This window comes from Stenella coeruleoalba (assembly GCF_951394435.1).
Source record: "Stenella coeruleoalba genome assembly, chromosome: 21".
In the NCBI taxonomy this organism is placed as follows: Eukaryota; Metazoa; Chordata; class Mammalia; order Artiodactyla; family Delphinidae; genus Stenella; species Stenella coeruleoalba.
Window position 1 is genome coordinate 20,364,359 of NC_137167.1, and position 26,892 is coordinate 20,391,250.

The 26,892-nt window shown below is 35.9% G+C and overlaps 1 protein-coding gene across 13 annotated transcripts in view; it reads left to right on the forward strand.

Moving 5' to 3' along the window:
- Positions 1–26,892, forward strand: part of LOC307179853 (uncharacterized protein) — a 1,051,707-nt gene that overhangs the window by 754,024 nt on the left and 270,791 nt on the right. For 9 of the 13 annotated variants that reach the window (XM_079909530.1, XM_079909531.1, XM_079909532.1 and 6 more), the window contains 2 exons: positions 7,238–7,389; positions 14,063–14,231. In XM_079909530.1, the coding sequence (XP_079765656.1) occupies positions 7,238–7,389; positions 14,063–14,231 (321 nt within the window). The remainder of the gene's footprint in view (positions 1–7,237; positions 7,390–14,062; positions 14,232–26,892) is intronic. The other 4 variants (XM_079909526.1, XM_079909527.1, XM_079909528.1 and 1 more) reach the window with 1 other exon arrangement.

Below are 26,892 nucleotides of genomic sequence, written 5' to 3' on the forward strand. Positions count from 1 at the left end.
TAAACAATCTTGCTTAAGATCCTAGAATAAACCTCATTTGCCTATTGTGCTTTTTGTCATTTGCTGGATTCTAGGTTTTTATATGTTTTTAATAATTTGAGTCTATATTCATGATAGATACCTGTTTGTAATTTTCTTCTAATATCTTTATCAGGTTTTTATACCAGTTGTGTGGTGGCTTTATTAGATAAGTCATAAATTTTTCCTTCTTTCACTATTTTCTGAAAGAAATCATAAGATTGGTATTATGTCTTCATAAAACATACTATAGAATTTACCAATTAAGCCATTCATAACTATATTTTATTAGTGGAAAAGTTTTAAATTTAAGATACACATATTTTTTCTATATCTTGATATGTCCATTTGTGTTTTAAAAGGAATTTTTCCATTTAATCTAATTTGAATTTACTGACATGAAGATTTTAGTGTTTGTATGATAGAAAGTGATGTCCTTCTTTCATTCCTCATATTAGTAAATTATTTCATTTCTTTTTGTTTGATCAGTCTTCCTAAGTGTTAATTAATTTTATTAATCCTTTCAAAGCATTAGATTTTGATTTTGTTGATTTTCTCCATTGTCAGGTTTTCTGTTTTACCTATTTCCATTTTCATTTTTAATGAATCCTTTTTCCTACCTCCTTCTTGTTTAATTTGCTCTTCTTTTTGTCACCTTTTAAGATATAAACTTAGATAATTTATGTTAGGCTTCTCTTCAAGTATATATTTCAAAAAATTAAATGTAAAATAACTTTTAATTTCCCTTGTGTTTTTTTCCTTTGATCTTGGAAGTTTAAAGTTCACTTTTTAATTTTCAAATATTTGGGTATTTTCTAGCTATTTTATTATTTGTGATGTCTATTTTAATACTGCTATATTAAAAGAGTAAGAATGAACATACACTCCTTAATAATTTTGATCCTTCAAAGCTTATTAAGGTTTGAATTATTAATCAACTTCCACGTTCATTTAAAAAAATGTATATTCTGAAGTTGTGGTGTAATTTTCTGTAAATGTCAATTAGGCAATTTGGTTGATAGTGTTGTTCACATCCTCTATATCATCATTTTTTTCTGTTTTTTTTTTTAATCAATGATTGAATGATAGGTGTTAAAATCTCTGTCTATTGACCTATTCTCCTTAGTTCTGTCAGTTTTTGCCTCTTTTTTTTTGAAACATTGTTATTAGTTGTATTTAAACTTGTTTATGGCTTCCTGTTTCATTGAACTTTTATGATTATGAAATTTTTATCTTTATTTTTGGTTATATTGAATGTCTTGAAGTCTACTTTTTTTCAATAGTGTATAGCCATACCAGTTTTCTTATGCCTAATGATATCTTTGTCTGTATTTTCCTTCCCATGTATATATGTTCCACCTGTTTCTTTATATTTAAATGTATTTCTTTAAACTGCATATTGCAAGTTTGAACTATTAAAAAATAATTAATTTTATTATTTATTATGGCTATTTCTACTTTTTATATGGTATACTCAGTGTATTTTAGTTAATGTTAGTAATTGATAATGTACTGGTTTAAGTCTACCATCTTGGTATTTGTTTTCTATTTGTCTCACTTCTATTCTTTGTTTTGTTCTTGCCTTTATGCTTTAACTTGGATGAATGAAATATTTTTTAGTGCTCAATTTTACCTCTTCTGTTATCTTTTAGCTATAACTCTTTGTGTGTTGAGTATTATTTTAAAGACTAACTATGTGTATTACAATAATATTTCAACAATATCTCATAGTAATAATGGAAAAGACACAAAGTAAGTAAAGAAAGTAGGCAAGTTATGAAATAATATATACAGTTTTATCACTATTTCTCATCACACACACACAGAACCCACTTATTAACACATTTTTAGTATGTATTGTATTTTCCTCTGTATGGTAGATATGACATACGTATGATAGGATAAACAGTTTTGAAATTTTAAAAAACAAGAAATACTTGTATTTTTAAAGGGCCTATTCCAATCCCCTATTGTATCTTCATATTCACCTATTTCCAAGTTCTTAAAATATGAATTTAAGAAGGCAAGGCTTATACTTTCCATTATTTCTCTAAATCTTGTTTATTGTACCTAGTAACTAAAAGTTAGGTACAACTGCTTGAAAAAGTATAAATATGTTAAACACTGACCCTGTGCAAGCTATTAATGAATAATATACCTCTTTGGGGTAATACAGAACTTGAGCAATTGTGATAATCATAGGTTTTAAGTGATGAGTACTCTGTGTATCATTTTACTGTGGTTTTTCACTAACACAGACTATCAGCCTTATACATAAACAAATGTTTGTGCCAAATTCAAATTAACTTTAAAATTAACTTTATAAGCAAAAACCCACTTTTAACAAGCAGACTTTAGTTAAGTTTTATATGAAGAAAATGATTCATTATTGGATTCCTTTAATTAGCAATCTTCCCTCAGGTATTTAACTTATGAATAACTTACTAGAAAAAAAAAGAAATAGCTATATAGAAATTCATCTATTGCACCAAATGAAGCATGCCTGTTGTTGAAAGTATCATACGAAAATACTCTTTCAATCCTTTAATTTCCCCTTTAAAGAAATCATGTTGATTATAATTTTGATTTATAAGAATTGTTACTCTAAGATCTTTATTTGAGCAATCTTTTTCAATTTTATTATCCTTTAAAGGTTGATGTATTTTAACATTCACTGTTATAGTATTAGTGATGCCATACATTATCTTATGCAAAGTGAAATGTTTATCTTTTACCTGAATTTTTTGCTCACTTACCACATCCCATTTGTTAAATTATCTCTCAGCCTGAAAACCCAGGCAGACTGTAACTTATCAACTAAAAATTAGAAATTACATTTGCCAGTTACAAGAAAATGGGAGCAAACTGATGACACACTATGATATAAAATGAAACTAATGGTATCTATACTAATGAAAAGAATGTCATCTTTCAATGTTGTGCAACATTTATAAGTATACTTTCAATACATCTGTACCATTGTATTAGATGGCATGTATAACCAGCCACGTGTATTATAAAAACATTCCCATATATTCATTACTTTGTTTGGCAGATACCATATCATGAAAGGTAATTTTTATATGGGAAAGCACCATGATGTATATTTTATTTTACATGTATATGTAAAATAAAAATTGACCAGTATGTGAGGTAATGTATAAATGATAAGAAGAACAAAAGTAGATAAACCTTTCTAGGTTTATCTAGGCTGTTTTCAATTTCAAATAATATTTTACGCACGTAAATATAATTTTCACCAAATTAACTGTAAAACATGAAGTACAAAGAGAGGTGCTGATCATACCCTAATATTCCATAAAGACAGTGAGGCAGCCTTCCTAGTGAGGAGCCTAGTTATCAAAATCAAATATATTATTATCATTCTTTATCATATTTATCATATTTTATAATTTATAAAGAAAACTCAGGGTGTTGATGAGGAACCTTGTCTAGGTTTGGTTCTGTTGAGTGGAGATGGTCCAATTTTCCATCTTCCCTAAAAGATCCATTTTAGTTATATAACTAATGATTTTTTAAGTTTTTATTTTCATTTTAGTTTTCTTTTTAGCTAACCTACTTCCAATTTTTCCATTGCTTATACTTAATTATCAGTATGACAAATCACAAGCATGGTCTCAGATTTTGTTCTCTAATCTATGGAAAGAAGATTTGGGAAGGTTTGGAATGGATCCCCTCTATCCCATTTCCAATATTTGGGGTCTTTGAGCTTTACATTTTATCATATGTATCATTAACCTGCACTAAAGCAAATAATTAATATGGTGAGAAGTTTCTCAATAATAATGTCTTCTTTAGTCCTGAGGTATTTTTTCAGAGAAAACTCTCTCTCTGTATGAGTAGTTCTTCTGTGCAACCAAGGTTTTCAGCTCTCAAGTAGACAAGTAGGTCCAGATTAGCTGTACAAGAGAACAACTTTTTATTTTATGGATTCATCACCCGCAACTGAAAAAGGAGAAGGAGGTACTTCGGATGGAAAAAGTTTTCTTTTGTATGCCAGTAGCACTGCTTTTAGCAATGCAGCTGAATTGCAAAGTTTTCTAAAGGCAGAGTGACAAGCAGATGCTTGTTATAGCAATCAATGAGCCTGGCTCACCAAAGAAAGGTATTACATTGCTAAGAAGAGAACTTGCAAAATGGCAAAAGCACTCTGCCACTAAATGCCCAACAGATAGTCCTCCTTCACTGATTCTTTACAATTTCTATCAGCACATCAACAGAAATTAGCGGCTGTGTTAGCAGTCTGAGACATTCTGTTCAATTTAGTAAGCATTCAGATACAGCATGCGATCATGTTCTTTGCATTGATCTGTTACTCTGCAAATATAGTTAGCTCAAAGTTGTAAAATAGCTTTGGACATAAAGGGGTTCGTAACATTTGTAATATATTCTTCATATAACATATTCCTTTATTCCTCGTGTGAATTTTTCATGCATCCAGAATCTTTTATTTTAATCAGACTTATAGATGGAGCTTTAGGCATCTGTCTTCCTGATAGGAATGCCAGCTCCTTATGTAAAAGTTGGGGGAAAATAAAACCCATCTCTAGACTTTACACGAAATACATAAACCTAAATATTCAGAAAAGTTCAGTCAGCACTTAGGTTTCCTGAACTGCTTTGTAAAACCCAAAGGAATTGCTGAGAAGATGGTGAATTTGAGGGGCCATTGAACACAGGCCATTTTCTAATTACAGGTACACCTGTGCTGTATGGCTTTATGCTGATTTGTTGTGAGCATTTTACAGAGTGTTATTTTAATAGTCCTTCAGATTCCTCATTCTTCAGTCCAGAATGGCCTGGGGATGTTGCTGGGAGGTTAAAACTTACCAGAGACTTCTCACTGGGTTAATTTGATATCCTACCCACTGTGTAGAATGTGTGGCCTGGTTGAGTCTCAAATGCCACCCATACACACTCTAATTAACAGCTTCAGTGTATTGGCTTCTGGGGGGGAAAAAAGAGTGTTTTCTTTCAGTTAGTGAGAAATGAGTGTTGGAAAAACCAATGACTCAGCTCTTCAGCAGTGAAACTATTTACATGGGCAAGAACGGCTGCTGCAGCCTTTTAAAAATCTTGCTGCAGATATTTTTTTTCCTCTTTCCTTATGAAACTGTGGTTCAGGTAGAGCCATGCATTTTCAAGCATTTTTTGAACATCTATTGCTTAAAATGAACGTGCTTTGCTGCCAGAGGTTCCAAACAATAATTACCTTAATTATTTCTGTTTACACTTAGAGAAATGTACTATCCAAAACTGTAATATGAGAGTTGTTGGGCTTTTAAACACCCCCTTTCTGTATAGTTAGTAAACAGTAAAGGATGGATATAAAGTTTTTCTGTATTTATGTGGAGGTTTCAAGAAACCACATTTTTGAAGTGCAGCTCCAGCATTTTCTAAATCCTTCCAACTATATTTTGGAAATCTCCTTTGGAGGAAATTGTTAATGAAGTAGCATAGCTTGCTTTTCTAAAGACAAAAACTACATTCGGAATCTTTTCTAGCATTACTGTTGCTGTTACTCAAAATTTCAAAGTCAGAATGTCCTGGTAGTAGTGAGACACAATGCAAAAATAATATGTCTGAGACTTTCTTTATATGTGGCATCAAGAAAAGACATACACACTAACCCTTATATATTGTTGGGCAAGTGGAGTACCAAGCTTCATGCCTTTATGTTCTTGACTGTCTGTCACATTACAGAAAATATTCCAGCACTGAAGTTGGTGCCTTCTTCTTTTAATTTTGACCCTGTAAATTCAGTTAGAGTATATACTTTTTTTCTTCAGCAGTACTTAAATTTACTGAAAAAAATAGCTAAATTTATTAGCTTACCTTCAAGGATTTTGTTTTAAAAAATCACATAGCAGAAATAAATAAAGATATCTGACATCACACCAATAAACCACCAGTGGTAAAGCCAGGAAATTCAAAGTGTACTAGTAATGAAAACAATTGTCCAGGAACTTCAATGTACAGTTACCCTTGTGAAAGGAAAACCAAAATGGAGTTGGGATTGCTAAGAGAGCTCTCTAAAATGGTGCCAAGAGGCCATTACGGATATGTGACTTACGTACATCTTAGCCTGAATAGAACCTGACTTTTGACCTGATGAAGTCATCCAGAACATCTGGCAGATACTCCCGACAGTCTAACTTAACAGACCCCTATCCTAAAACAACTCTTGACCCCTTAAGGGCAGATATTTTCTGTCTCACATCAGAGTCAATCAGAATTCTCACCAGGCAACTCTTGACAACCTCATGGCTTTTTTTATCTATATAAGCCCCTGACTCTTTCTTTTCCTCAGAATACTCTTTTGAGGTTACCAGCATCTTTGTGTCCCGAACTGCAATTCTTAAGACCCCATATAAACTCTTTTCTTATTGGCAGCCTTCTGCATTATTTGGGGAAGAGGAATTGACACCCTAAGGGTTAATTAAATACTACTTTTAGAGTCAGATTAATAACAAGTCTCATATTAACATTGGCTATACCATTAAAGTTGCTATGAATCTGAGAATAAAATTCCTTTTTGTGTCTCAGTTCCTCACCTACAATATGGAAATAAAAATATGTGCCCACCTCTGGTAAGCCTAACTCTTTTCATATTGAATCAGATTCCATTTATGTATGAAGTTATACTGAAGGTAAAATAAGCTCTTGGGTACCACTATTAACTCTTACAGGCCATTTCAGTGACTATATTAAGGTAGTAATTTCTTTATTGGCCTTTCAGCTGAGGATGGTAGGGAAGTCTAAAGTCTTCTCAGGTTATAGTAACAACTTCAGAGCTTAACTGGTGCCTAATACATTAATAGCTCTAAATAGTGTTCAACTCATTACTAGTCAATGCCACATCTGTAAAAGTTGGAGTGACTCTTCGTATAAACTTTCAAGTGTGTATTCTATAAAATGTTTTGAAATTATCAATACTTTCTTCCTCTCTCTTATTTATCCTTTTCCCAGCAACATAGAAGGAGGTTGAACAAAAATTAAGTTATACATAAAACCAATGGGAATAGGCTTGCTAATAAAATCTAGCGGCACATTTGTGATCGTAGTAGAATTCTTTGGATTGTATTCATTGTTAAATTTGAAGCAGCATTCTCTCTCTTGGTTTCTTATGTATTTTTTCTAAGCAGTTGAAACTGCATGTGTTCTTAATTTAGCTCATTCTACAATTGATTATATTAAGGTTAAATCTAGGAGGAGCTTCAAGATGGCGGATGAGTAAGACACGGAGATCACCTTTCTCCCCACAAATACATCAGAAATACATCTACATGTGGAACAACTCCTACAGAACACCTACTGAACGCTGGCAGAAGACCTCAGACCTCCCAAAAGGCAAGAAACTCCCCATGTACCTGGGTAGGGCAAAAGAAAAAACAAAGGCAAAAGAATAGGGACGGGACCCGCACCAGTAGGAGGGAGCTGTGAAGGAGGAAAGGTTTCCAGACACTAGGAAGCCCTTTCGCGGGTGGAGACTGCGAGTGGCGGAGGGTGGGGAGCTTCGGAACGGCGGAGGAGAGCACAGCAACAGGGGTGCGGAGGGGGCAAGCTTCGTAGCCACGGAGGAGAGCACAGCAACAGGGGTGCGGAGGGGGCAAGCTTCGTAGCCGCGGAGGAGAGCACAGCAACAGGGGTGCGGAGGGCAAAGCGGGCGGATTCCCGCACAGAGGATCGGTGCCGACCGGCACTCACCAGCCCGAGGGGCTTGTCTGCTCACCCGCCAGGGTGGGCGGGGCTGGGAGCTGAGGCTCGGGCTTCAGAGGTCGGATTCCAGGGAGAGGACTGGGGTTGGCGGCGTGAACACAGCCTGAAGGGGTTAGTGCGCCACGGCTAGCTGGGGGGAAGTCCGGGAAAAGTTCTGGAGCTGCCAAAGAGGTAAGAGACTTTTTCTTGCCTCTTTGTTTACTGGTGCGCAAGGAGAGGGGTTTAACAGCGCTGCTTAAAGGAGCTCCAGAGACGGGTGCGAGCCGCGGCTAGAAACGCGGACCCCAGAGACGGGCGCGAGCCGTGGCTAAAAGCGCGGACGCCAGAGACGGGCGCGAGCCGCAGCTGAAAGCACGGACCCCAGAGACAGGCATGAGATACTAAGGCTGCTGCTGCCGCCACCAAGAAGCCTGTGTGCGAGCACAGGTCACGCTCTACACCTCCCCTCCCGGGAGCCTGTGCAGCGTGCCACTGCCAGGGTCCCGTGATGCAGGGACAACTTCCCCGGTAGAACACACGGCGCACCTCAGGCTGCTGCAGCGTCTTGCCAGCCTCTGCCGCCGAAGCCTTGCCCCGCATCCGTACCTCTCCCTCCCCCCGGCCTGAGTGAGCCAGAGCCCCCGAATCAGTGGCTCCTTTAACCCCGTCCTGTCTGAGCGAAGCGCAGACGCCCTCAGGCGACCTACACGCAGAGACAGGCCCAAATCCACAGCTAAACCCCGGGAGCTGTGCGAACAAGGAAGAAGAAGGGAAATCTCTCCCAGCACCCTCAGGAGCAGCGGATTAAATCTCCACAATCAACTTGAAGTACCTGCATCTGTGGAATACCTGAATAGACAACGAATCATCCCAAATTGAGGAGGTGGACTTTGGGAGCAACGATATATATATATTTTTTCCCTTTATCTTTTTTTGTGAGTGTGTATGTGTATGCTTCTGTGTGCGATTTTGTCTGTATAGCTTTGCTTTTACCATTTGTCCTAAGGTTCTGTCTGAACGCGGTTTTTTTTTCTTTTTTTTAGTATACTTTTTAGCACTTGTGGATTGGTGGATTTGTTTTTTTGGTTTGGTTGCTCTCCTTCCTTTTTTTATTTTTAAATTTTTTTAATAATTACTTTTTATTTTAAATAACTTTATTTTATTGTATTTTATTGTATCTTTGTCTTTCTTTCTTTCTTCCTTTTTTTCTCTCTTTTATTCTGAGCCGTGTGGATGACAGGCTCTTGGTGCTCTGGCCAGGAGTCAGGGCTGTGCCACTGAGGTAGGAGAGCCAAGTTCAGGATATTGGTCCACCAGAGACCTCCCAGCTCCACATAATATCAAACATCAAAAATCTCCCAGAGATCTCCATCTCAACGCCAAGTCCCAGCTCCACTCAATGACCAGTAAGCTACGGTGCTGGACACCCTATGCCAAACAATTAGCAAGACAGGAACACAACCGCACCCATTAGCGGAGAGGCTGCCTAAAATCATAATAAGGTCACAGACACCCCGTAACACACCATCGAACGCGGACCTGCCCACCAGTAAGACAAGATCCAGCCTCATCCACCAGAACACAGGCACTAGTCCCCTCCATCAGGAAGCCTACACAACGCACTGAACCAACCTTAGCCACTGGGGACAGACACCAAAAACAACGAGAAATGCGAACCTGCAGCCTGTGAAAAGGAGACCCCAAACACAGTAAGTTAAGCAAAATGAGAAGACAGAGAAATACACAGCAGATGAAGGAGCAAGGTAAACACCCACCAGATCTAATAAATGAAGAGGAAATAGGCAGTCTACCTAAAAAGAATTCAGAATAATGATAGTAAAGATGATCAAAAATCTTGGAAATAAAATGGAGAAAATACAAGAAACATTTAACAAGGACCTAGAAAAACTAAAGATTAAACAGACAATGATGAACAACACAATAAATGAAATTAAAAATTCCATCGAAGGAATCAATAGCAGAATAACTGAGGCAGAAGAAAGGATAAGTGACCTGGAACATAAAATAGTGGAAATAACTACCACAGAGCAGAATACAGAAAAAAATGAAAAGAATTGAGGACAGTCTCAGAGACTTCTGGGACAGCATTAAATGCACCAACATTCAAATTATAGAGGTCCCAGAAGAAGAAGAGAAAAAGAAAGGGATTGAGAAAATATTTGAAGAGATTATAGTTGAAAACGTCCCTAGTATGGGAAGGGAAAGAGTCAAGTCCAGGAAGCGCAGAGAATCCCATACAGGATAAATCCAAGGAGAAACACGCCAAGACACATATTAATCAAACTATCAAAAATTAAATACAAAGAAGAAATATTAAATGCTGCAAGGGAGAAACAACAAATAGCATACAAGAGAATCCCCATAAGGTTAACAGCTGATCTTTCAGCAGAAACTGCATATAAGAAGGGAGTGGTGGGACATATTTAAAGTGATGTAAGGGAAAAACCTACAATTGCGATTACTCTACCCAGCAAGGATCTCATTCAGATTTGACGGAAAAATTAAAACCTTTACAGACAAGCAAAAGGTAAGGGAATTCAGCACCACCAAACCAGCTTTACAACAAATGCTAAAGGAACTTCTCTAGGCAGCAAACACAAAAGAAGGAAAGGCCTACAATAACAAACCCAAAACAATTACGAAAATGGTAATAGGAACATATTGATAATTACCTTAAACGTGAATGGATTAAATGCTCCAACCAAAAGACATAGACTGGCTGAATGGATACAAAAACAAGACCCGTATATATGCTGTCTACAAGAGACCCACTTCAGACCTAGGGATACATAAAGACTGAAAGTGAGGGGATGTAAAAAGATACTCCATGCAAATGGAAATCTAAAGAAAGCTGGAGTAGCAATTCTCATATCAGACAAAATAGACTTTAAAACAAAGACTATTACAAGAGACAAAGAAGGACACTGCATAATGATCAAGGGATCAATCCAAGAAGAAGATATAACAATTGTAAACAGTTATGCATCCAGCATAGGAGCACCTCAATACATAAGGCAAATGCTAACAGCCATAAAAGGGGAAATCGACAGTAACACAATCATAGTAGGGGACTTTAACACCCCACTTTCACCAATGGACAGATCATCCAAAATGAAAATAAATAAGGAAACACAAGCTTTAAATGACACATTAAACTGGATGGACTTAATTGATATTTATAGGACATTCCATCCAAAAATAACAGCACACTTTCTTCTCAAGTGCTCATGGAACATTCTCCAGGATAGATCATTACTTGGGTCACAAATAAAGCCTTGGTAAATTTAAGAAAATTGAAATCATATCTAGTATCTTTTCCAGCCACAACGCTATGAGGCTAGATATCATTTACAGGAGAAAATCTGTAAAAAATACAAACACATGGAGGCTAAACAATACATTCCCAAATAACCAAGAGATCACTGAAGAACTCAAAGCGGAAATCAAAAAATACTTAGAAACAAATGAAAATGAAAACACGATGACCCAAAACCTATGGGATGCAGCAAAAGCAGTTCTTAGACGGAAGTGTATAGCAATACAATCCTACCTTAAGAAGCAAGAAACATCTCAAATAAGCAACCTAACCTTACACCTAGGGCAATCAGAGAAAGAAGAACAAAAAAACCCCAAAGTTAGCAGAAGGAAAGAAATCATAAAGATCAGATCAGAAATAAATGAAAAAGAAATGAAGGAAACAATAGCGAAGATCAATAAAACTAAAAGCTGGTTCTTTGAGAAGATAAACAAAACTGATAAACCTTTAGACAGACTCATCAAGAAAAAAAGGGAGAAGACTCAATACAATTAGAAATAAAAAAGGAGAAGTAACAACTGACACTGAGAAATGCAAAGCATCCTGAGAGCCTGCTACAAGCAACTCTATGCCAATAAAATGGACAACCTGGAAGAAATGGACAAATTCTTAGAACTAGCACAACCTTCCGAGACTGAACGAGGAAGAAAAAGAAAATATAAACAGACCAATCACAAGCACTGAAAATGAAACTGTGATATAAAATCTTACAACAAACAAAAGCCCAGGACCAGATGGCTTCACAGGTGAATTCTATCAAACATTTAGAGAAGAGCTAACATCTATACCTCTCAGACTCTTCCAAAATATAGCAGAGAAAGGAACACTCCCAAACTCATTCTATGAGGCCACCATCACCCTGATACCAAAACCAGACAAAGATGTCACAAAGAAAGAAAACTACAGGCCAATATCACTGATGAACAGAGATGCAAAAATCCTCAACAGAATACTAGCAAACAGAATCCAACAGCACATTAAAAGGATCATACATCATGATCAAGTGGGGTTTATCCCAGGAATGCAAGGATTCTTCAATGTATGCAAATCAATCAATGTGATACACCATATTAACACATTGAAGAATAAAAACCATATATGATCATCTCAGTAGATGCAGAAAAAGCTTTTTTAAGTGTCCATCGACAGATGAATGGATAAAAAAGATGTGGCACATATATACAATGGAATATTACTCAGCCATAAAAATAAACGAAATTGAGTTATTTGTAGTGAGGTGGATGGATCTAGAGTCTGTCATACAGAGTGAAGTAAGTCAGGAAGAGAAAAACAAATACCGTATGCTAACACATATATATGGAATCTAAGGGGGAAAAAAAAGGTCATGAAGAACCTAGGGGCAAGAGGGGAATAAAGACACAGACCTAGTAGAGAATGGACTTGAGGACACGGGAAGGGGGAAGGGTAAGCTGGGACAAAGTGAGAAAGTGGCATGTACACGTATACACTGCCAAATGTAAAACCGATAGCTAGTGGGAAGCAGCTGCATAGCACAGGGAGATCAGCTCGGTGCTTTGTGACCACCTAGAGGGGTGGGATAGAAAGGGTGGGAGAGAGGGAGACGCAAGAGGGAAGAGATATGGGGACATATGTATAGGTATAGCTGATTCACTTTGTTATAAAGCAGGAACTAACACACCATTGTAAAGCAATTATACTCCAGTAAAGGTGTTTAAAAAAAAGGGTAAATCTGTGTTCTTTACAGTGATTGTAACCTTGTAGAAAGTGTCTTGTATAAAAAATTATTTTAAATAACATTTGCTAATGACCTTTCCTTCATTTTTGTTCATATATAGGCAAAATTAAATCTTTACTCAGAAGGGGTAGCAAAACATGCTTCTCATTGTCATATAGCAAAACGAGGACACTCAGATCTAACGCAGGAATGTTGTATCTACCTGTCATGAAAACAGCAGCTAAAGTGTTTGTTCCTTCCTGAGGGATCATCAGTCAATGAGGTTTTGTTTTAGAAATGGTTGTAGGTGGAAACAGCTAATGGCAAACCCTGAATAGTATTGTGTACAAACTCAGAATTCAGGAAATTATGTTGATAACAATGGCTAATATGAGGCACTGTCACTCAAAGTACATTTAAAGTGATTTCTGATGATCCATTGGCCAAATCACTCCCCAGGCAGTATGTGATAGCAATACTCCGTCCTGTAGGCAGGCCTTAAAATCAGCACACCCGTTAGCCCCTAGGCCAATCACAGAGATTATCTAGTTTTCTTTTACAGTGGCCTAAAAATACAGATGGTTTGTTAAAGCATTGCAGCTATTTGAATGCCAGTTTTTTTTTTTTTTTTTTTTTTTTTTTGTGGTACGTGGGCCTCTCACTGCTGTGGCCTCTCCCGTTGCGGAGCACAGGCTCCGGACGCGCAGGCTCAGCGGCCATGGCTCACAGGCCCAGCCGCTCCGCGGCATGTGGGATCTTCCCAGACTGGGGCACGAACCCGCGTCCCCTGCATCGGCAGGTGGACTCTCAACCACTACGCCACAAGGGAAGCCCTGAATGCCACTTTTATAAAAGACTTACTTGGTCTCTCTTCCTGATGCAGGTCTATAGTAGACTGAAACTTCCTTTAGTTCAGTTAAGTACTGAATTATCCCAGGACCACCTTGTTAGGACTCCATTTTAAATGCACCACAGGAAGCTAGACTGACTTCAGAAAAATCTTTGATTCTTAGTAGCCTGGAAGATAGAATCAGGTTAAGGCAGGTTTTCTCACTATTACATCCAAAAGTCAAATGCAGATTTATTAAACTTGGAAACTTTTCCATTCAGACATTTCATAATCAGGTTGGTATCTGTAGAGCCTGTGCACATATTTGGTGGTGAAATAACACTCTGTTGACCAGGACCTTTCTAAGGAGATCCTGGTTTGGGCAGGAAGCACACAGGGATTCTCTCTGCCATATTGGTCACCGATCATGGTTTTTACAGTGTTTTACCCTATTATATTGCAGATGCTGGATCATCATACAAGTGGTTTGAGGGAATACTGACTTCCAATAAAAGTAATGCTACAATTTCAGACTTTGCAATGGCTGACCAAGGAGAAGTCAATGTCAAAAAGGATTCTTTATTGATGACACATGATGAAAATCATCCAGGAAAATGGCATGAGTATAGGCGGTGAGTACCAAGAAATGTATTTTAAATTGCTTTCCTTTTGTAAGTGTGATTTTAAGGGACAGCCACAAAGATCCAAGGAGGAAAATGAGTCATTCCAAAGAGAAGAAGCAGCACAAAGAAAAGTCAGACTTTTTGAGATTAAATTTATGGTTTGAGAAATGAAATTTTCATTCTGTAGTACTAAAATATCACATGATAACATTTACATTTAAACAGTGCATTCAGTGATACGAATGGAGTTTAAAACACAAATGCAGTCACTAAATACAAATTATTTGCTAGAGATTTACAAGAAGCATAGAAGCCCTTCAATTCACTGGAAATGTGGGGTCAGCTACACTTACTTGTTTGCTTCCAAGACAATTTGACTTTCTTTCAGATTTGATCTAACTGGGTTAACCAAGCAGACTAGAAATATTGCTGACATGCACACAACACATGCGGATCTGACCTGTTCTTATGAACTTGGTATAAACCAGACTAAAGAGGTAGGGATTTTAGAAGAAGCATTTTGCAAGTTTCTAATTTTGAAAATATTATCTTTCTATTGCAAAGAGTAACACAAATGAAAATCTGAAACTGGATGGCATAAGAAAGTAGAATGTGTTTTTTGGAAATACTGTACATATTTTTGACTATGTTCTAGGAGGACAAAGCTAGAAAAAGAAATTACTTTTTATATGCAATATACTTAGCTGGAGCCCTGGGATCAAATGATAGGCTCATGATGAATAGATACTTTGGGACAACTCAGAAGTCCCTTGGCTTTAAAATTCCTTGATACTGTACTTAACCTTTAGAACTTTCCAAAAGCATACTGCACACAAGTTCCTCCCTTGAAAATTCCCATTTTGAAAATAAAGTCTAGAATTACAGAGAAAATTATGACTAAGTGCCTGTGTCCAAAACATATATAAGTGGCCTTTGAAGAGGGGTGCCCTGGGAAAGGAGTGCTGACTAAAAGTAGAGGTGGTGAGCTAGGGGGCTGGACTTGAAAATATACTTTTCTTTCAAGTTAGAGGACATGCCTTTTTACATTGAGGAGTATCAGTATCTTTTCATTTTGTAATCAGTGCCTCGTATTTCCTGTTTGCATATATTTATTTTCTAAATGCAAATTTATATTGCAGAAATTCTCCTTGATTTAGAATTTTGTTTTGCCAAATCAGACTTTGTTCTCCAAGAGAATAGATATTAGGTGAGTTTCACCACTCTTGAGAAACACTGTATATCTCAGTTTATGGGTACTTTGAGCAAGGGACTGACCAAAGGCAATTCATGAAGTAAGAGAGCAAAAGGAGCCTTTAGTCCAAACTCCTTTTTTACAAGCAAGAAAGTAGAGGTTTAGATATTTATTCTAACTCATTTAGCTTGAGAATTTATAGAACTGGAACTTAAGCTCCTCCTACACCCTATTTAGTTCCATCACTAGGAGTTTATTTATGGTTTATGTGGATTTCTTTGTTATTGTTTAACTTTACAGAAAAATACGTAATCAAACCATTATTGATGAACTATCCTAAAGGTGGCGTAAGTTTCTTTTCTTTTTTCAAATCTTAAATTAAAGCATACATTTGACTTTTACAACCATTACTAAAGGTCTGTAAATTATAGAAATCTCAATTCGCATTCACTGCAGACTCTCCACTGTATTGTGACTCCAAATTGGGGACATATAATTAAAGGTAAAATTTTGTGTTCCAAGAGATTTTTATGTATCAGCTGAGGCACAAGGAATGTAAAAGTTCTTTAAAAAAAACAAATAACAGGAAGCAACCCACGTGTCTATCAAGATGAATGGATAAACAAAAGACAATATATACATACAATGGAATATTTTTCAGCCTTAAAAAGGGAGGAAATTCTGATATTATGCTGCAGCATGGATGAACCTTGAGGACATTGTGCTAGGTGAAATAAGCCAGTCACAAAAAGAAAATACTGTATGATTTCACTCATATAAGGTTAACTGGGTAGTGAAATTCAGAGACCAAAAGTAGAATGGTGGTTCCTAGGGACTGAAGGAAAGGAGAAATGGAGAGTCTTAGTTTTGCGAGATGATAAGAGTTCTAGAGATTGACTGGCAATGTGAATGTACTTAACCACTACTAAACTGTACATGTAAAAATGGTTAAGGTGGTAAATTTTATATTATGTGCACTTTACCACATTAAAAATTTCAAAAAAGTAAATGTAAAAAACAAACAAGAAACAAATAGATAAAAATAAACAAAATAATCCCAAAGGAAAAATCAAGTCTGATGGTGAGAAAGAAAGAAAGCACAAGTTTTTTTTGTTTTTTTTTTTGCTTTATGTGGTTGTCAAAGAAAAGATAATTAGCAAGATTGCCATTTGGAAAGTAGAGAAACCAGAGCTAATGACACAGTGATATTTATTTATTTGTTTTATTGACTTATTTTTGTATTTATGATTAAGAAATTATTATAATTTGAATGGGTGAAGAGTCAGCACAATCCACAGGTTAAAGCCCAAAGTCTACTCAGACTGTTTGAATCCTAGCTCAGCTATTTAGTGATCATTGCCGTTGAACATGTTACCTAATCTCACAGTGCTTAGATTTCTCATATTAATATGGGGGTAATCATACTGCTTATCCCACAGAGTTGTTTCTAGGACTTAAAAAAATTAAAATATCTACTACACATAGAAGCATTTAAAATCTAACACTCGATAAACATCATACAGTATGTGTTAAAGTAAAAATTTTAAAATAAAAAAATTAAATAATTACCAATTTCTTTATAGTACCCAATCTTTTGTGAATTATTAGTAGAAATAATAATCACAATAACGCTTTCTTTCATTTTCTCATCTAAAATCTCTCTCCTAGCATAAAACTTTAACAGATTATTAGAATGTTCTTGCATTTTCTTCTGTTTTTTAAATGACAATACTGAACAGTGTTTAACGTTGAAAGAAAGAGATTAAACATATCGGGAATTCATATTTATTATCAGGAATTCTGGGCTGAGGAAGAACAATTACATTTCTCTTGTTAGGTATCAAATGCTGGAATCACAATGATTCATTGCTTAGTTGTGCTCACATTTTTTTTTTTATGCCTTAGAATCAAATATCAGCAAGTGGTTTAGATTCGATACTGATGATACTGTGCATATAAGAATCTATTAAAATGATTCAAGTCATGTGAATAGGAATATTGCATGTCACATTTAAGATGAGTTTATTTAGCAATGTATTTTGAATAACGTATTGCAGATGTGTCTTCAGCGATATGTAAGAAATTAGAACACAATTATTAGTTAAATTTAATTGGGTCACATATAATCAATATTAGTGCAAAGAAGATACAATAGCAAGAAAAAGAAAAATTCCCTAAGAAATGCATATGAAACATCTCTCACATAAGATGAGATAAATGTTGGAGAAGCTATAGTAAAATCCTTGAGATAAAGGCTAATCCAAATCAACCAATGAATCAGTCTTCAGGGAAGTTTATCATTAAAATCTTGGAGTCAAATGTATGTTGCTACTATTATTACATTCATAATGTTAAAATTTTAATTGGCTACTATTTCAAAATTTAATTTTGCACATTAGACTCGTGCCTCAAAGTAAGGATCATAAAATATTGCAGAATTCATTGTGATCTCTAATTTTCAACCAGAACAAAACAAAAACCCATGAGCAACAACAAAGAGCCAACTTAAGTGAGGCTAGATCTAAATTATTTTTAGCAATATAAAATGCTTTAGAAAAGATATTACTAGATTCCAGTTGTTTAAGTGCATATAAAAAAACCTGATATCTCTCCGGAAAAAAGGTCCACTTTATGTCTCCAGATTTTGAATAATAGTTAACAGCTCTATCCACTACACCATGTAACCATATTCAGTGAGTCCATGAACCCTTAAAAGGCTATGATCTTCTTTAAATTATAGATAACCTAATTGATAGAAGAATAGTGGCTTTAATTGTTCCTTATTCATTACAGATACATATAACTGATTGTTATTTAAAAGCAAAGTGAAATGAGTTTGAAAAACACGTAAAGTGACTAGCTCCTATGACTCCAGAAAGGAACCAATCATAGTATGAAAATGTCTTATAAATCTTCATATAACTTCTTCATATAACTCAATGGTTAAATTCAAAAGGAAAATAGCTTTGAATTGCCAAACTCTATTCTTGGATAAACACGTCTTGTCTAGTTTTCTGGGCGTGGCTGGGTCATTCAGAGATGGGTAAGTTATGAACATGTGGAATAGCTTTGGGCAAACCTTCCTGGTCTGACATCTGCTGTCAAGAGGAGTTCATGTTGTTAAATATAATGTCATGCTGGATGAGATAGGGAGCTCTCACGCTATCAAGTGGTACCTAAAGGGAGCTTTTGACTTGTTCCCAAGCTTTATAATATAGAGCATGATAAATAATCAGGATGGTACAATAGCCCAATCTCCCGACTCCAATATGCACTGCAGATTGCTGCCAAGCCATGTGGAAACACTGCATCGATCATGTCATTCTCTTGCTAAAAGACTTCAGTGGTTCCTCATTTATACCAAATTCCTTGGCAGTGTAGTTGAGGCCCTTTATAATATAAACTAACCTATTTAATATACTTATCTCTCACTATCAACCTATTAAAAGCCTTCATTTCAGCTTATCATTTACAAGCCTTCAGATATGATCATATATTCTCTTTGCCCATACTTTTTAGATACCATGAATATTTGGCCCATTTTTCTTTAACTACAGAATACCTTAATTATCTTTCAATATGAATCAAGTCTGTATTTCTCCTTGAGAAACAATCTAGAGTGATTTTTATTCCCTTTTAAAATCCTGGAGCCCTTATCACTCATTTTCACCTGGCTTATTCATCCCTGCATGGTTAGCACTATGTTTAATTTTCACACACTCCTTCATCATTTAATTAGAAAAAAAACAATTTAATTAGAAAAAAAACAACTAGGGAAAAAGGGGTGTGTGTGTCTACACACACACACACACACACACACACACACACACCCCACCCCCCCCCATGCAGGACTATATATACACAGTCCTGCATGTAGTATCTGGTATCACAGTGTGTTTCCCTTGTTGGATGCTTAATAAATATGTGCTGATTGGTCTACAAATATGTCATAAACCCACAAAAGATGATTCTGAGCAATTAAGAATTGGTTTATCTGGAGGAGGCAAAGAATCATAAGTCTGAACCACCTCTTTCCCCTAGCAACCAGTGATGCTGAAAGAATGGTAACCAAGCTAGATAACCCAGTGGATAGACTCAACACATGCTTAGGGTACCATTATACCATTACAAAAAGCTAGATACTTCTTGAAAGAACATCTATATCCAAAACACAAAGCACATCAAATTAGTCATCATTAGGAAAATCAGAACTTGCATGACTTCCTTCCTCTTATTTTACAGTTTAACATTATTTTTACTTTGGAATCACCATGGCGGCAGGAAAGTGAAGGAGTGATGATCATTACTTAGAGTATCTAAAATACATAACCCAATCCTGAATCCTAGGTGAGACAGAGTAGACTTTAATGGCCATTTTGTACATTCTTTTTTTTATGATATGAACATTTATAAAACTTGTATATGCATTCCTTTTCAGCAAATTTCCAAGTAGAGAGAATGGGAATAGCCTACTAAATTGTGAACTAGGTGATTGGCGGGGGTTTCTCAGTATAATGTGTGTTTTGTAGGAATATATTGTATCTGAAAAATTACTTGATCTTGTCAGTAGCTCTGACAGAAATGAAGAAAGGAAGGGAGGGAGGAAAAGTGAAAAGAAAGAGACAACAAGGAAGGAAGGAAGGAAGGAAGGGAAGGAGGGAAGGAGGAAACAAATGAAAGAAATCATGAAACAGATGTATTTTTCTCTGTTTTAATATGAAACAAACTCATCATGTTAAAATCAATATTCAAGATTTATTTATAGAAGTTGGGAACTACATTATGAGAAAATATTATAATAAAGAGAAAGATATGACAAATGAAATTTTAAAATAAGTGTTATTTTCAATATCTCCTGTGTACCCCCTTGAATTTTTATAGTTAAATGGTAATATTTGGATGAAGATGTTCCACTGAGGTTTTTTAATCACTTTGTCAAGTTTGGGGGTCAAGTGTAGAGATATATGACCTGTTGTTCTGTGGTCATCTTCTTCCTCTGAGCAGAGGATTCAGTGGAAAGAATAAAGCTGCAGATTTTCTTCAGATTCTCATAACATTCAATAGGGTAATTTCTAAAAATTATAACACCTATTTATGCTTTTCTTAATAAGAATTACTGGGATGTAGCTGCAAATGTTTAATTTGTAGGGAGAATGGATAAATTAGTGTACCAAGGGTGGTGTATCAAATCCTGGGTAGAATTTCTGAGTTGGAAAACAGCAAATTTGTAGAAGTCAGTCTGAGGAACTCAATGGTCACACAGGGTAATTCCCATCACCCCCACCCCTTCACCCTTGCAAATCACCATGCGTATGCAGAGACCACAGAGTCCTCTGCCTTTTCCTTTACTTGGGTACACACTTTGATGTGTTATATATCTGTGGAGAATTATACTTTCAGATGGCCCCCAGGTGTGTGGGATATACTTACTCGGATTGTCATAGATAGACCGTTGAAAATAATTGGTATGAAACAAATATTTTGTGAGACTGCCTCCACTTCCTACCCAGGACTGTTTTTCCCTTTCATCTGTTATTCTGAGATTCTGGACTCTGAGAGAGCTAATTTGGCTTCCCAAGACTGCCTGAGGCATTCTTCTTATTTATTACATTAGCAGTCAGTTCTAGTCTTGAAAATAGAGAAGGCACATTCTCAGCCTGGGTGGTGCTAACTGGTGTTCAGGTACCCACACTTTTTCATGTGCTGTCAAACTGGACGAAGTGTGACTGAGGGCAATGGGAAAATACATAGAGCAGCTATGCAATCCAAATTTTAACTTCCAGAATATGTTCTGGAACATGATATCTACAAGCCTAAGGGCGTGTCTGTATTGATAGTTTATGAAATGAAACACTACTCTTGCATTATATCTTTATCATGAGTCATTTCAAGCTTCCCAGGAAGAGTTCACTGCCCCTGCTTTACACATAAGCTTAAATGCATCAGTGGAATACATCAAGTGATCTGGGAGTGAGGTCCAAGAGGGAGGGGATATATGTATATGTATAGCAGATTAACTTCGTTGTAGAGCAGAAACTAACACAACATTGTAAAGCGGTTATACTCCAATTAAAAAAAATATTGCTGAAACAGTTTTTTAGGTAACAGGGAAAAACTTGACTGGCTTGTCTCATCACAAACCCCAACAAAAATGTAGACAGAAAAAAAATCAAACCTAAAATTACAAAGCAATAAATATTTACTCTAAATGAATATTTGTGTGGGAGTAGGGGGGAGAGGATATAATGGCTTTTTAAAATATAAAACTAAAAGCAGGGCTTCCCTGGTGGCGCAGTGTTTGAGAGTCCGCCTGCTGATGCAGGGGACACGGGTTCGTGCCCCGGTCCGGGAAGATCCCACATGCCACGGAGCGGCTGGGCCCGTGAGCCATGGCCACTGAGCCTGAGCGTCCAGAGCCTGTGCTCTGCAACAGGAGAGGCCACACAGTGAGAGGCCCACGTATCGGAAAAAAAGAAACCCTAAAAACTAAAAGCAGTAGTCATAATGAAAGTGATGAAAATATATGACTATCGAAAAAGTCCTAATAGTCAAAACAGCATTAACCAAATGAAGCACCCAAGAAACCCAAGAGAGTCAGTTTTAACATTTTCTAGGCCCAGAGAGCCCAAAACCAACTTACGATGCTGCCATATGAAGGAAGATTTTATTTCTTCTTACTTATATCATGTTTTATTTTATTTTACCAAATTTGTGTAGAGTAATACTATCAGGCACTGTTCAAAACAATTTATAAATCTGCTCCTGTTTGAAGATTAAAAAATATTGAAAACATAATAACATATCTAATCTTGTTTAAATAGTCGTGGTATTCTAAATTTAGGAAAATATAAGGTATTAAGGATTATCAATTTTAGGGAAGGTGGAAAAGAACTAAAAACAGCTCAATTTTCTTTGTCCCTCAAGAGTAACGATTACTCATTATGACCAGGGAAAACTCTATGTTTTTAAGTTTATTTGAACAAAATATAAGCAGTATGTTTATAGACCAGGCATTGGGTCAAGGAAATAGTGCATGTAGATATTTGATATAAAGTTTATTACAAAATAATTTTTAAAATACTAGAGGTCCTTAATTTTGATATAGTCCACTTTTTGAAAAATCACACTTTAATAAGTTACAATGTCATTATAATTACTTTTACATGCACAATTTTATGTATCAGCTAAGATAAATAATATATTATCATATGTTGGTGCAGCTTATCAATGACCAATACAGTCAGTGGCATTATCTATAGCTGGGTTTGTAGATATAGTAAAATATTATATTGTGCTTTTGTAATTATGTAGAAATTTAAAAAATATATTGTTGCTGGGAAAAAGCAGAGGTGTCACAAACTTCATAAAATTGAGAGGAGTTGTCAATCAGCAGGTATGCTGAGTACAGAGAATCTTTAGCCTTAATGAGTTGCTTATTGGACTGAAGCCAGCTGAGTCTACATTCAATCAGGAGAGAAAAGAACAAAATTAAAACTACTGATGAAAGTTAAGCAATAAACCATCCAATCTATGTTTAAAGGAAGTGGGTAATTAGGGATTAGGTAATATGAAGCTCTCCAGAAATTAAACCCTGACTTTCACATGTTTTAATTGTTTATAATTCTGAAATGCATATTTTGAGTTGAATTTCTACTGAAAGATAACATCAGGAAAAGTTTCCAAATCGTAAGTGTATAGATGGATGGATTATCATATAATGAACCTATAGATCACTTTAGGTAGTATGGACATTTTAATAGTATGATTCTTCCAATCCATGAAATTTTTTTTGTCCTATACGGTTTTAATCTAAAATCAATAAGGATTTGAGTTTTCTACATGTTTTAAAGTAGAAGGTATTTCCTGTTCGTTTTTTTCAATAAGGGTATCCAATTGATATAGAACCATTTATTAAAATGGTCTTCCTATTTCTACTGCTCTGCAATCCCACTTTTATTATGTATCAAAGGTCGACTTATATATAGGTTTATTTCTAGATTTGCTATTCTAATCCATTAGTCCACTCACCTCTCTACCCTATTTTAATATGATAACTTGCTGTTGGGTAGGGTAAGTTATCTCTCTTTTACTCTTCAAAATTACCTTAGCTAGTCTTGATTTTCTAAAAACTTTAAAATTATCTTGTCTTATTTTCACAAGAAATTCTTTGGATTTTTTTTTTTTTTTTTTTAATTCCCTGCGGTATGTGGGCCTCTCACTGTTGAGACCTCTCCCGTTGCGGAGCACAGGGTCTGGACGTGCAGGCTCAGCAGCCATGGCTCACGGGCCCAGCTGCTCCGCGGCATGTGGGATCTTCCCGGACCGGGGCACAAACCCGTGTCCCCTGCATCAGCAGGTGGACTCTCAACCACTGCGCCACCAGGGAAGCCCAGTTCTTTGGATTTTGATTGAGATTTTAGTCTGGGAGAATTGACACCTGGTCCCCAAGATTCTTAATGGCAGTGGAACTATCTCTGTGAAGTCAAATCTTACCAGATCTCAGCAGCTCATTCGTTGCTGTGCTATATCCTTATTACAGGTAAGGCTAGCACACCATTCAGAAAGATATGTCACTAATTTGTGGCTTAATGTTGAGTATTTACAGATACATGAACATTCCATGTTCTTGAGCCATACTCATTATCATCAAGGTACATTATCATGTGGTGGGAGTGATGTGAGCAGGTATGCTCAGGTGTCTACAAATTTTCCAGTATCTCAGAAATTCAATCTTATTACGTGTATATTGACTAGAGTTTGGTATATATAAGAGAGTTAAGACTTGATTGAAATAAACTCCAGAGATATGATGAACTATATGCATTGGAGACGTTTCCAGATAATAATTTTTTAAAAAGTTATGTTTGGAAATTACCTGGAATGATGATTCAAGTGAAATAAAGAAAATATGTGATCTGAAAATTTTAAATAAAAAATAAATTATACAGTCTTCTAATAGTTAACATTAGTATCAAAATACTCTAAAATTAAAGTGAAATATAGAAAGTCATCTTAAAGATAGGAGAATGGCTCCAAAACCAGGAAAACTTTACTTTTCTCTATAGCCCGAAGACTGTTTGAAAATTCACCATCTCCTCCTTTAAGTGAAGGAAAAATTTCCCCCAAACACAAGATGCTGGTGCTGCTTTCAGTATGTGACTATACCTGATTACCAGGTATAATCAGTGTTGCTGCTTTACGTGGATAATGACTCCATTTGTAGCAAACACCATTCAGAACAAATGAGACATATGAACAGGTTGCATACGCCTCTCATATACAAGTATGCAGCGGCAAACTTATTGGGAAAACTACTTAGGACTTGCCAAACTCCTCAGACCTCACATCATGGTGGTCTTTGGTTGTAACAAATATGGCTCTTTCAGTCATTTTTATCCTATTCCTGTTTAGGGAAGGTGACTGACTTTCTTTCTGACTCAAATATTGATTACTGTTCTCCCTCCCCAAACTTTGTGCTAATCACTCTGGAATCCTCAATCTCTTTACTGAATGTTTCCTTCACCTCTTTGCACTGAGGGCAAAATGTGTACGGCTAATTCTGCCACTCCTCACATTACTCATTATTAGGATGTGCACATGAGTCTGTCATGCTCCCCAAGACACTTCCAGACCACTACTTTTCCATATTTCTCAAAATACTTTTTGAATATACCTCCTTGACTCTTGTTCTCATTCACTGAACATTTTATCTCTTGTATCACATTCTTTCTCTGTGTTCCATGTTTTGCCATCAAGCTGGTAGACATAGCTACATGGATAACTCATCTAATGTCTCTGAGTTATTTTACCTCCTAAACTCTACTGATCTTTTTGTTTTTTGTTGTTGTTTTTTAAATTAATTTTTATTGGAGTATAGTTGCTTTACAATATTGTGTTAGTTTGTGCTGTACAGTAAAGTGAAACAGCTATACATATACATATATCCCCTCTTTTTTGGATTTCCTAAAGCTCTAATGATCTTGTAAACATTTTATTTCTGCCATTGATTTGACTGCTATATTTTCTCCCAAGTAATCAGGTATTTACTGTCTTCAGTTCTTTCTTTAGCAAGCGTATACTTTGTTAAATTACTTCAATCAGTATCCTTGAACTTTCTTACCTGATTATTCTATAAACTGGACTAAAATGCATTTTATATCATAATATTGCATGAGGGAGTTTCATGCTTACTGAGTATTAGGAAGACAGACAGTAACAATATTACTTTTCCATAGATGAGCCCAAAATGGAGATAACAGGTTAATGGCCAGAGTATGATTTGGAACTTCAATAAATGCTTTTCAGTACAATTCCTTCTACTGAATGTAGGAAGCAATAAATATCTACTGAGAAAACAAACAATTTATTACATTAAGTGAATTGTAACATGTAAGTGAGAGAAACAAACATTTTCTGAGCCGTGCTACATGCTCTAAGGTAACAGCCCAAACTCCCACCTGGGGTTTCCAAATCCATGAGCTACCCCCTACTATGCTAATGAATTCCCTCCCATCTTTCGGTATAAACTTCCAGAGGTCAAGTAGATGTAAATGATCCCATGTTCCTGGTTTCTATGACCAAGCTGAACCAATTATACTTTCTTTACTTTTTAGTGTATCTATATGAGATTATGAATGTTAACTAAACCTTTTACAGTAAACATTACATGCTGTATGTAAGTCAAACCATCATGCTGTACATCTTAAAGAGTGATGTATGTCAATTATCTCTCAACAAAACTGGGGGGAAAAGTTTGCCATTAAATATCTTCAGAAGCATTTATTTATTTTATGAAAGTAATATAATAAACCAAAGTATATTGCCGTAACTTATAGTTTCAAATATCAATACCTCAATTCCAGTCAAACAGAAAACCTCATTTGTGTTTATATCCTTACTTCATGAGTTGCTTTGTGAAAAAAAAAAGTTGTTTAGGTTTTTAAAGACTATATTACTTTATATACATGGAGAAAAACATCAAGCAATTGAGGATACAAACATAAATAAAAGGTAATAAAGTTGTAGTAAGAATGAACAGGGTAAGAAAGGAGGGTAAATTTTAAAAAGAACTGGACTAAATAGTTTTAGTTGGCTGAGTAAAGTCAAGTGAGTCTGTTAAAAGGTAACTTCACACATGAGGTCTCGAGGGAGCCTGTGGCTGAGATTTCTCATTGCCAAGGTATTTTTGCTCTTCTACTTTTGGAAAAGGTATGGCTAGCATAGAAAAATGCTGACATGACTTCTGTGCTAGTTTAGTTGTATTCAGTGGCAAAACAAAGCAGGGAGGGAGAATTTTTACTAACGGCTAGTTATGCTGCTTTATAACCATGAATGTTCTAATTACAACCCGAATATGGATATGGTTATCCACATTCATAGACTAGCAGAGTATCACCGGTTGTCAGGAAGCCAACTCTGCAGCATGGATTAGAGTAAGGAATTGTATTAAGGAATGCTCTTGTTATCAGTATTATTAAT